This window comes from Salmo trutta, chromosome 26, assembly GCF_901001165.1.
Source record: "Salmo trutta chromosome 26, fSalTru1.1, whole genome shotgun sequence".
NCBI lineage: Eukaryota > Metazoa > Chordata > Actinopteri > Salmoniformes > Salmonidae > Salmo > Salmo trutta.
In genome coordinates, this window is record NC_042982.1 from 2,734,004 (window position 1) to 2,746,857 (window position 12,854).

Below are 12,854 nucleotides of genomic sequence, written 5' to 3' on the forward strand. Positions count from 1 at the left end.
GGGGGTGGGACAAGAGGCTTAGCTGAGGCATATTGAGCAGGGCTGGAGGCTCTCCAGTGAAATAATACAATAATCACTAACCGTAACAGCAATGGACAAGGCATATTGACATTAGGGAGAGGCATGCATAGTCGAGCGATCATAAGGTCCAATGAGTAGCTGGACGGGCTGGAGACACGGCGATTCAGACAGCCAGCGTGCCGGGGCTAGCAGAAGGGCCTTAGAGGGACGTCGCGACGGAAGAAGTCTATTGTTGTAGCCCCCTTATGCGGTTACGTTGGCAGACCAGTCGTGCTGGATCAGCAGGTGTCCGTGCAGTTAAAGGGTCCAGGCCAATTGGCAAAATAGGAATAGTAGCCCAAGAAATTGACTGATGGACCACTACAACTAACAGTCCGGTATGCTCTAGATGGCTAGTGGTCCGTGGCTAGCAGATGGGCATTCAGGGGACGTCGCGACGAAGGAGCCAGTTGAAAAAACCCCTCGGGCGGATTACGTCGGTAGTCCAGACAGTTGGATCGGCGGGGCTCCGTATCGGCAATAAAAGGGGTCCAGGCCAATTGGCATAATAGTTATTGTAGCTCAAGGAGTGGCTGATGGTCCTCTTCAGCTAGCCAGGAGATGGGCGTAGCATAGGCTAGCTCCAGGCTAATTTGTGCTTGATTCGGGACAGGGACGTTAGCAGGAGAAGCAAATCGGATAGCAGCTAGCTAGCTAGCCGCGGTGATCCAGGTGAAGAGGTTCAGAGCTTGCGGTAGGAATCCGGTGATGGAGAAAAAGGAGTCCGGTAAGCTCTGGGTTGAAACTCGCTGTGCAGACTGGCAGGAGTTGTCCTGGCTAGAGGTTAGCTTATGACCGCTAGCAGTGGCTAGCTTACTACTAGCTAGTAGTTAGTTAGCTGGCTAGCTTCTGTTGGGGTTTCCGGTTCTGAGGTAAAGAAAATAGCAGATCCATACCACATTGGGTGAGGCGGGTTACAGGAGAGTATGTTGAAGTTGGGGTTAAGAAAAATATGAAAAATATATGCCAAGAAAATATATATACATAAAGATATATACATGGGACAAGATGAAGACAAAAGACGTCTGACTGCTACGCCATCTTGGATGTTATATGACCGGCCAATGCTGCAGAACAGATAAACTAATTATCATACAGAACCTATAACTCATGCCCTTTTGTCAATAATACAAAACCATTTTTTTTTATGGTGTGACCTCAAAGGATGCTCTGGTCCATCTCACACTGATGGTTGCAGACTTAATTAAATTAAATGACTCGGAGCTGGAATATTCTGCCAGTAAGTTAGCAGCAGAACATACACACAGGTATGCAAGCATGCGCATGCACTCACCCAAGCACGTCCGGACGCATGCACATATGCGCAAGCACGCACTTTACTGAGAGGACAACACACACTTTAGTGAGAGGACAACTCAGGCTTCATCCCAAATGGCACCCCATTCAAAAGTAGTGCACTAAATAGGGAGCCATTTGGGACAAGACCTAAGACTGGCACTGCTTCCTGACTGTTGTTGACGAGGAGTAATTCTACACCAGCGCACAGTTAATTTAGTCCTGTTTGTTTTTTCTGTGTATGGTCGAACAAAAAGACACCGTTGACAAGCTGCATCAAAACAGACTACTGGGAGAAAGCCATATCTCTTCTGAATCGCTAACATAATCACATTCGGACAAGCATAACATTGTTAACTGTACGGATATACACACAAGCACAAACAAGTATACACACATGCACGCACACACAAGCATACACACACACACACACTCCCTCATTAAGCTTCAGTGGCTTTCCTGCTAGTAGGGCAGCTAAAGGGGAACAAACAGGGTCACAGTAACCTCTGGTACACACACGTACACATACAAGCATGCACGCATGCACATAAACATACACACATACACACACACTTAAACACTTGCTCTTTAAGCTTTAGTGGCTCTCCCGTTAGTAGGGCTGAAGGGGAACAGACAGTTACCACAGTAACCTCTGGTATAGTGGAGTGAGACTGGCATCCCAGTACTGAATAGTTTTAATTCAACATTCAATGGAGCATAAAGTTCTGCATGCACCGGAAGCAGCAAGGTATTTACCAGAACTGCACTGTGAGTGGCCCTCAGCCCCAGGTCTGGGTTCTGTCCCAAATGGCACTCTATTCCTTTCATAGTGCACAAGGGCCCTGGTAAAGAGTAGTGCACTATAAAGGTGGGTGCCATTTGGGACACATACCTGGTCTGCCCACTTAGCAAGACAAGCTGATTCAGCTGGCCTCAAAAACCACACAGCACTGTAGATGCTGACTAGCCTGGTCCAGTGGTGTAGGCAGAAATTGCTGTGTGGCTGGGCATGAGTAAAAGTGACTGGGCCAACATTTTCCAGCAAAAATACCCTGACATATTTACGTCCAAATTTGTGCAATCACATTGCATAATTTAACACATAACACAGGATAAATGTGACCACAAATTTCCCTTGGGAAACAAGCCCATTATTAGGCCTATTGCCAAGTAGGCAGCGCAACTACACCATAATTATTGTTAACACCACTGAAAAAAAACAGGCTCTCTGTCCGAGTCCGACAGTAAACAAACAATGAAATAGGCTACACAACGTCATAGGCGGTGCGTGAGTTCCATGTTTGGGGAAGCAGCTTAGCCCCAGCTAGAGGAAAACTATTTTAGGGGGGGATTCGGGAAAAAATGTGGCTTTTATAAACACATTTAATGCAATTCTACGACACTACATGTCTGGAGACACTTTCAGAATCTTTAATAATAGGCATTTTACAAAAATGATTGGGTAGGTCTACTCTGCTGATACTGACAAACTGAGATTTATAAAAACGACCTTGTCTTGAATGCAACCATCTAATCTAGGCCTACAAAAAAAGGGAGACACATATTATACAATTTCAGGAAATTATTGTTCTAAACGTTCCAGTGACTGACATATCCAATGATGAAGACAGTGAATATGCGCACTGTCACACCCTGATCTGTTTCACCTGTCATTGTGATTGTCTCCACCCCCTCCAGGTGTCACTTATTATCCCCGGTGTATATATCCCTGTGTTTCCTGTCTCTCTGTGCCAGTTCGTCTTGTTTGCTAAGTCAACCAGCAGTTTTCCTTGCTCCTATTTTTCCCAGTCTCTTAGTTCTATTCCTCCTGGTTTCGACCCTTGCCTGTCCTGACTCCGTACCCGCCTGCCCGACCACTCTGCTTGTTCTGTCTTCAAGCCTGCCTATCCCCTTGTACTGTTTGGACTCTGATCTGGTTACTGAACCCCTGCCTAGACTGCCCTTCATCTGGTACTGTTTTGGACCCGGTTTAAGAACTCTCGCCTGTCCCCGACCTATCTTTTGCCTACCCCTTGGATTAATAAATATTGGCGCTCAACCATTGCTTCCTGTGTCTGCATTTGGGTCCTTATACACTCACCAGGGATTTGGTCGACACTCCACTAGTGCAAAGAGATTAGTCCTGGTGTAGCCTACTAATGGGAATAAACTTTAGGCTGCCAGTATGATACTGTGAAAACTGGATTATTTTTAGTGTACACTACAATTCTTTTAAAAATAATTAGAAAGAATAATTCGGAATATATGTGACTTCTGTTTATGCCGCGATTGAACTTTTAAATGTTGCAATAGGCCTAGGGTTATTTTAGATGCTTCTCACTGACAGTCGCAACTCGCTGCCGAAATTGCAGATTTCGACTGTAGGCTTCTGATTTACCATATAATTGCGCAGGAACCTCCTACTGCATTTTCAACTGTTCTGATGAGTCAGGAGACAATACAACCAATGAATCAAGTAAAAAAAAAAAGAAAAAAAATATATATATATATATTAAGCCAGCTTGATTGGGTGGGCCATTATTAAATCTGGCAGGGCCTGGTCCCAGACCTGTTTGTGCTTTCTAGTGTTTGGCCATACAGCCTCAACAGATCTGGAACCAGGCTCTATATGTTGACCTGAACAGACCAGCAAATAAACTAGAACCAGGCCTGTCAACACTTCCACCTTTCAAAACTGTCAACACATTTGGGCTCCTGAGTGGTACAGCGGTCTAAGGCACTGCATCTCAGTGCTTGAGGTGTCACTACAGACACCCTGGTTCGATTCCAGGCTGTATCACAACCGGCCGTGATTGGGAGTCCCATAGGGCGGCGTACGATTGGCCCAGCGTCATCCGGGTTTGGCCGGTGTATTCCGTCATTGTAAATAAGAATTGTTTTTAACTGACTTGCCTAGTTAAATAAAAATAACAAATCAAATAAAAAATTGCCAACACTGTCAACAAATAGTGCAGTATGTACTGTGTGTGTGTCTGTGTATTGTGTACAAACAACTCACCCAGCAGGTGTTTGAGGAGAGCCTGGTTCTGGTCCCAGATGCTGTTAAAGGTGCTCCAGCGAGAGCGTCCGTCAGGGAGAGGGTTCTTGCGTACCCAGCCCCCGCAGGCGTACTGGTAGAAGTCATGGCAGGGGTCAGCGCTGCGGTCCAGGGCCTCTACAATCTTACTGGCCACCGTAATACAGGCCTCAGTCAGACACAGGCTCCGCGCTGGGTCTGGTTTCAAGGTAGAAAAACAGAATTCTATAATGCTTTATAAAGCCTGCTGGTACAGTTTAATGCTTTATGATGTGGTTATAATGCAAGTTCACAAGACTTTTGTCACAAGCATGTATGACTCCATAATGTCTTAATAATCACTCATAATGATACTGCTAAACACCAGCCAGCTGAAATGTTGATACACAGAGAGACATAACATTTTATAAGCCTTATTATAAGACATAACATGTGTGTGCTTGTGTGTGTGCTTGCGTGCTTGTGTCCGTGCGTGTAACCAAAGGCCTCGCCTGTGTTGTAGCGCATGCCCAGTGTGACAGCACATCCGAACAGGGCGAGGAGAGAGCAGAGCAGCACACCAGCCAGCACTACCTCCATTTGGGTCCTCCTGCCCAGGGGACCGAGGAACTGGATGCCGCCCTTCCGAAAGCCAACCTGCAGAAACACATGAGCCAGAGCATGAGCCATCACATGTATCACAGACATAGTCAAGAGGGCCTCCATTCATGCAGAGCTGTGGTGAAGTTCTAACACTCCCAGCACATATCCCATCGGAGACCGAGGTTCAATCCCTTCCCACAGTTTTTTCCCCACGTCCCTGTATCCCCATCTGATTTGCACACTGTCTAAATAAATATATCCAGTGCATTCGAAAAGTATTCAGGCCCCTTGTGTCAGGGCTTTCTGAAGGATCGGACCAATACGCAACGTGATCGTAGGTCCACATCTTTTATTGAATCGTGAAACCGAATGCCATATACAATAAACTTGAAAATACACAACACTAAAGCCGTGACGCAGAGCAGGAAAACACACTACTCACAATTAACAACCCACAGCATACAATAAGAAAACCCCCTACCTAAATACGATCTCCAATCAGAGGCAACAAGAAACAGCTGCCTCCAATTGGAGATCAACCCCAAACAACACCTGACATAGAAACAGAAAACCTAGAACCCACAACATAGAAATAACAACATAGACTGTCAAACACACACCCCCCTGTCACGCCCTGACCCATCTACTATAAAAAATGACCTCTTACACTGCTCAGGACGTGACACCTTGACTTCTTCCACATTTTGTTACGTTCAAGTCTTATTCTAAAATTGATAAAATCATTTTTTTCACCCTCATCAATCTACACACAATACCCCATTATTGGCATGTAGCCCCGTGCTCAAATCCCCGAGCTGACAAGGTAAAAATCTGTCGTTCTGCCACTGAACAAGGCAGTTAACCCACTGTTCCCCGGTAGGCCGTCATTGTAAATAAGAATTTGTTCTTAACTGACTTGCCTAGTTAAATAAAGGTAAAACATTTTTTTTTAAAGAGGTGACTCCGGGATGCTGGCCTTCTAGGCAGAGTTCCTCTGTCCAGTGTCTGTGTTCTTTTACCCATCTTAATCTTTTCTTCTTATTGGGCAGTCTGAGATATGTCTTTTTCTTTGCAACTCTGCCTTGAAGGCCAGCATCCCGGAGTCACCAATTCACTGTTGACGTTGAGACTGGTGTTTTGCGGGTACTATTTAATGAAGCTGCCAGTTGAGGACTTGTGAGGCGTCTGTTTCTCAAACTAGACACTCTAATGTTGTAACGTCCTGACCAGTATTTAGGTATTATTTGTATTATATTTGGTCAGGGCGTGGCAGAGGTATGTTTGTTTTGTATGGTGGTTTTTTTGTGTGTGGTTTAGAGGGGTGTGTTATTTATGTGTTCCTGGGTTTTGGATGTATGTTTCTGAATTAGTATGTTCTAGGTTAGTTTTTCTATGTGTAGGTTTGGGTGCTGGATTCTCAATTGGAGGCAGGTGTTTCTAGTTGCCTCTGATTGGGAGTCCTATAAGTAGGTGTGGGTTTGGTTTGTCATTTGTGGGTAGTTACATTTTGCACTGCTAAGTATTATTGCTTTAGCCTGTGAAACTGTCCTTCGTTGGTCTTGGTGTATGCTTCATTATATCTAATTAAAAGGATGAGCATCCACATTCCTGCTGCGTATTGGTCCTCCCTTCAACACGACAATACATGTGACAGGACAACCCACCACAACAGGACCAAGCAGCAGAGAAAGGATCAGCAGGTGGATTATTTGGACTATGATGAGAGATGGACTTGGGAAGAGATTCTGGACGGGGCTGGACCTTGGCACCAGGCTGGGGAATACCGTCGCCCACGGGAAGAGATCGAGGAAGCGAAGGCTGAGAGGTTGCGATATGAGGCCATGAACGCGCGGATGGAGAAGCACGAGAGGCACCCCCAAGAAATGTTTTGGGGGGGGGCACACGGGTAGATTGGCTAGGCCATGGAAAAGCCATAAGCCAGCTACCCGTGCTTACATGGAGAGATGTATGGAGTGGAGGGCGCCGAAGTTTGGAGAAGTACGCACGATCTCGCCCATATGCTCGCACAGTCCGGTGCGAGCTATTCCAGCCCCTCGCAGATGCCGTGCTAGAGTGGGCATCCAGCCTGGTAGGAGGATGCCTGCGCAGCGCGTCTGGTTGCCGGTACGCCTCCTAAGACCAGGCTACCCTACGCCCGCTCTACGCACGGTAACTATCAAGCCCCTGCACAGCCCAGTTCGCCCTGTACAAGCACCCTGCTCGTACATGGCTGCTAGTTCCACCCAGCCAAGACGGGTTGTGCAGGAGGTGCGAGCAAGACCACCTGTGCGCCTCCATGGCCCAGTCTTTCCAGTTCCCGCCTCTCGTGCTGACCCGGAAGTGCGTACCTCCAGTCTGGCACGACCAGTACCAGCCCCACGCACCAAGCTTCCAGTGCATCAGTCCAGCCTCGAGAGTTCGGAGATTTTGCCCCGTCCAGAGTATCCGGCACCAGTGTGCAGTCCAGAGTATCCGGCACCAGTGTGCAGTCCAGAGTATCCGGCACCAGTGTGCAGTCCAGAGTATCCGGCACCAGTGTGCAGTCCAGAGTATCCGGCACCAGTGTGCAGTCCAGAGTATCCGGCACCAGTGTGCAGTCCGGAACCGGGTGAGTCTGCCTATGACCCGGAACCGGGTGAGTCTGCCTATGACCCGGAACCGGGTGAGTCTGCCTATGACCCGGAACCGGGTGAGTCTGCCTATGACCCGGAACCGGGTGAGTCTGTTGACAATCCGGAGCTAAATATGATTAACTGTGTATCGAATGAGTCTGCCTACAGTGTGGAGCGGAAGAGGTCTGCCTACGATCCGGAACGATGGGAGTCTGCCTACGGCCCGAAACTGAGCAAGTCTGTTTGCAGTCTGGAGGGCAGTAGGCCTGAGCCGGAGCCACCTCCAGTTTAGGTGGGTTGGGGAGGGGGGGTGTAGCACAGGTGCCGTCAACGACGTCACCCTCCCTTCCCTCCCTTTAGTTTAGGGGTTTATATTTTTTTTGTTGGGTTGTCTTTGTTTAGGTGCATTCAGTGTATGCACCTTTGGGGGGGGGGGGGTTGGTAATGTCACGTCCTGACCAGTATTTAGGTATTATTTGTATTATATTTGGTCAGGGCGTGGCAGAGGTATGGTGTTTGTTTTGTGTGTGGTTTAGAGGGGTGTGTTATTTGTGTTCCTGGGTTTTGGGTGTATGTTTCTGAATTAGTATGTTCTAGGTTAGTTTTTCTATGTTTGGGTGCTGGACTCTCAATTGGAGGCAGGTGTTTCTAGTTGCCTCTGATTGGGAGTCCTATAAGTAGGTGTGGGTTTGGTTTGTCATTTGTGGGTAGTTACATTTTGCACTGCTAAGTATTATTGCTTTAGCCTGTGAAACTGTCCTTCGTCGTTCTTGTTTTTTTGTGTATGCTTCATTATATCTAATTAAAAGGATGAGCATCCACATTCCTGCTGCGTATTGGTCCTCCCTTCAACACGACAATACATGTAACAAATGTACTTGTCTTCTTACTCGGTTGTGCACCAGGGCCTCCAACTCTTCTTTCTATTCTGGTTCGAGACAGTTTGCGCTGTTCTGTGAAGGGAGTAGTACACAGCCTTGTACGAGAGCTTCAGTTTCTTGGCAATTTCTCACATGGAATAGCCTTCATTTCTCAGAAGAAAGTTATTTGTTTCTGGCCATTTTGAGCCTGTAAACGAACCCACAAATGCTGATGCTCCAGATACTCAACTAGTCTAAAGAAGGCACGTTTTATTGCTTCTTTAGTCAGGACCACAGTTTTCAGATGTGCTAACATAATTGTAAAAGGGTTTTCTAATGATCAATAAGCCTTTTAAAATGATAAACTTGGATTAGTTAACACAACATGCTATTGGAACACAGGAGTGATGGTTGCTGATAATGGGCCTCTGTACGCCTATGTACAGTTGAAGTCGGAAGTTAACATACACTTAGGTTGGAGTCATTAACTTGTTTTTTCAACCACTCCACACATTTCTTGTTAACAAACTATAGTTTTGGCAAGTTGGTTAGGACATCTACTTTGTGCATGACAAGTAATTTTTCCAACCATTGTTTAAAGATTATTTCACTTATAATTCGCTATCACAATTTCAGTGGGTCAGAAGTTTACATACACTGAGTTGACTGTGCCTTTAAACAGCTTGGAAAATTCCAGAAAATGATATCATGGCTTTAGAAGCTTCTGATAGGCTAATTGACATCATTTGAGTCAATTGGAGGTGTACATGTGGATGTATTTCAAGGCCTACCTTCAAACTCAGTGCCTCTTTGCTTGACATCATGGGAAAAAAATTTAAAAATCAGCCAAGGCCTCAGAAAAAAATTGTAGACATCCACAAGTCTGGTTCATCCTTGGGAACAATTTCCAAACGCCTGAAGGTACCACGTTCATCTGTACAAACAATAGTACACAACTATAAACACCATGGGACCACGCAGCCGTCCTACCGCTCAGGAAGGAGACGTGTTCTGTCTCTTAGAGATGAACGTACTTTGGTGCGAAAAGTGCAAATCAATCCCCGAACAACAGCAAAGGACCTTGTGAAGATGCTGGAGGAAACAGGCACAGCGTATATCCACAGTAAAATGAGTTCTATATATCGACAACCTGAAAGGCTGCTCAGCAAGGCTGCTCTGAAAGGCTGCTCACCATAAAAAAGCCAGACTACGGTTTGCAACTGCAAATGGGGACAAAGATTCTACTTTTTGGATAAATGTCCTTTGGTCTGATGAAACAAAAATAGAACTGTTTGGCCATAATGACCTTCGTTATGTTTGGAGGAAAAAGGGGGAGGATTGCAAGCTGAAGAACACCATCCCAACCATGAAGCATGGGGGTGGCAGCATCGTGTTGTGGGGGTGCTTTGCTGCAGGAGGGAGTGGTGCACTTCACAAAATAGATGGCATGATGAGGAAGGAAAATTATGTGGATATATTGAAGCAACATCTCAAGACATCAGTCAGGAAGTTAAAGCTTGGACGCAAATGGGTCTTCCAAATGGACAATGACCCCAAGCATACTTCCAAAGTTGTGGAAAAATGGCTTAAGGACAACAAAGTCAAGGTATTGGAGTGGCCATCACAAAGCCCTGACCTCAATCCCATAGAAAATTTGTGGGCAGAACTGAAAAACCGTTTGCGAGCAAGGAAGCCTACAAACCTGACTCAGTTACACCAGCTCTGTCAGGAAGAATGGGCCAAAATTCCCCCAACTTACTGTGGGAAGCTTGTGGAAGGCTACCCAAAATGTTTGATCCAAGTTAAACAATTTGAAGGCAATGCTACCATATACTAATTGAGTGTATGTAAACTTCTGACCCACTGGGAATGTGATGAAAGAAATAAAAGCTGAAATAAATCATTCTCTCTACTATTATTCTGACATTTCACAATCTTAAAATAAAGTGGTGATCCTAACTGACCTAAGACAGGGAATTTTTACTAGGATTAAATGTCAGGAACTGTGAAAAACTGAGTTGAAATGTATTTGGCTAAGGTGTATGTAAACTTCCGACTTCAACTGTAGATATTCCATAAACAAATCAGCCGTTTCCAGCAACAATAGTCATTTACAACATACTTTACTTTACAGCACTGCTTATATAGACAGGTGTGTGCCTTTCCAAATCATATCCAATCAATCGAATTTACCACAGGTGGACTCCAATAAAGTTGCAGAAACAGAATGCACTTGAACCTAATTTCGAGTACCATAGAAAAGTGTCTGAATACTTACTTAAATAAGGTATTTCTGTTTTTATTTGGAATAAATGTAGAATATTTTAAAAAAACAGTTTTTATGAGAAAAAAATGTATTTAAAAAAAAAATCCATTTTAGAATATGACTGTAAAGTAAAAAAATGTGGAAAAAGTGAAGAGGTCTGAATACTTTCCGAATGCACTGTATATATATTTTTAACCCTCCATTCCTCTTTCTGAGCGACTTTCTAATGAATGAAATATCACTATTAAGTTAATCTCGGAACCGAGAATACAATTTTGCAAGAATACAGGCCAGCTCTCGATTTGGCAGTCAGTCTTTCACGAGGGACTACTTTGAATTTTCAATTTAGTGTAGTTTAAGAAAATGTCAAAAGATTAAAAAAGGACATTGTTTTGCACTTAGGAAGGGTGGATGTGGGGATTGAACCCCGGTCTCGGGTGGGGATTAAAAATATAAGTAAAATTACTAGAACTGAATTTGCTGATAGCTTTTTTTGAGGAATAATGTAATTACTATGACTAAGGTATGTAGTTGTCCCACCTTACCGTCTTAAGATGAATGCACTAACTGTAAGTCGCTCACGATAAGAGTGTCTGCTAAATGACAATTTTTTAAATTTAAATGTAAAATGGGGGTATTATATGTGACTCGGGGATTGACATTTAAGTCTGAAAGGCAATTCCCAATAGGGCAAACCAGGAGTATTTTTTGGTTGCCCGAAGATTATGATAACTTGCTTGAAAATGTAAATTAGTCATTTATACCCTGAAGTGCCAAATCCAATGAGTATACTAAACATTAGGAACAACTTTCTAATATTGAATTGAACCCCCCCCCCCCTTGTGCCCTCAGAACAGCCTCAATTCATCGAGGCATGGACTCTACAAGGTGCCAAAAGCGTTCCACAGGGATGATGGCCCATGTTGACTCCAGTGCTTCCCACAGTTGTGTCAAGTTGGCTGGATGTCCTTTGGGTGGTGGACCATTCTTAATACACACGGAAAACTGTTAAAACCTGTTAGGGACAGATATTGGATATATACCAATATCCAATGGTATAGCGTGGCATGAAATACAAATACCTCAAAAATGCTATAACTTCAATTTCTCAAACATATGACTATTTTACACCATTTTAAAGACAAGACTCTCCTTTATCTAACCACATTGTCCGATTTCAAAAAGGCTTTACAGCGAAAGCAAAACATTAGATTATGTCAGGAGAGTACCCTGCCAAAAATAAATCACACAGCCATTTTCAAAGCAAGCATATATGTCACAAAAACCAAAACCACAGCTAAATGCAGCACTAACCTTTGATGATCTTCATCAGATGACACGCCTAGGACATTATGTTATACAATACATGCATGTTTTGTTCAATCAAGTTCATATTTATATCAAAAAACTGCTTTTTACATTAGCATGTGATGTTCAGAACTAGCATACCCACCGCAAACTTCCGGTGAATTTACTAAATTACTCACGCTAAACGTTGACAAAAAACATAACAATTATTTTAAGAATTATAGATACAGAACTCCTTTATGCAATCGCGGTGTCAGATTTTAAAATAGCTTTTCGATGAAAGCACATTTTGCAATATTCTGAGTACATAGCCTGGCCATCATGGCTACCTAATTTGACACCCACCAAGTTTGGCCCTCACCAAACTCAGATTTACTATAAGAAGAATTGGATTACCTTTGCTGTTCTTCATCAGAATGCACTCCCAGGACTTCTACTTCAACAACAAATGTTGTTTTGGTTTGAAATAATCCATAGTTATATCCAAATAGCTCCGTTTTGTTCGTGCGTTCATGTCAGTATCCGAAGGGTGACGCGCGGGCGCATTTCGTGACAAAAAAATTCAAAATATTCCATTACCGTACTTCGAAGCATGTCAAACGTTGTTTAAAATCAATTTTTATGCTATTTTTCTCGTAAAATAGCGATAATATTCCAACCGGGCGACGTTATATTCATTCATAGACTGAAAGAAAAACATGGAGTCGTCTCGTGCACGCGCACTCCATTGTCATTGTTCCCTGCCTGACCACTCACAAAAACTCCTGCTTTTTTTCGCCCAGAGACTGCAGAGACGTCATTCCGCTTTCTGGCGCCTTCTGAGAGCCAATTGA

General features: G+C 44.2%; 1 protein-coding gene across 7 annotated transcripts in view; it reads right to left on the bottom strand.

Moving 5' to 3' along the window:
• Positions 1-12,854, bottom strand: part of ece2b (endothelin converting enzyme 2b) — a 73,013-nt gene that overhangs the window by 34,171 nt on the left and 25,988 nt on the right. For all 7 annotated transcript variants that reach the window (XM_029714391.1, XM_029714386.1, XM_029714387.1 and 4 more), the window contains 2 exons: positions 4,885-5,029; positions 4,376-4,591 (listed from right to left, as the gene is read on the bottom strand). In XM_029714391.1, coding sequence (XP_029570251.1) covers positions 4,376-4,591; positions 4,885-5,029 — 361 coding nt within the window. The remainder of the gene's footprint in view (positions 1-4,375; positions 4,592-4,884; positions 5,030-12,854) is intronic.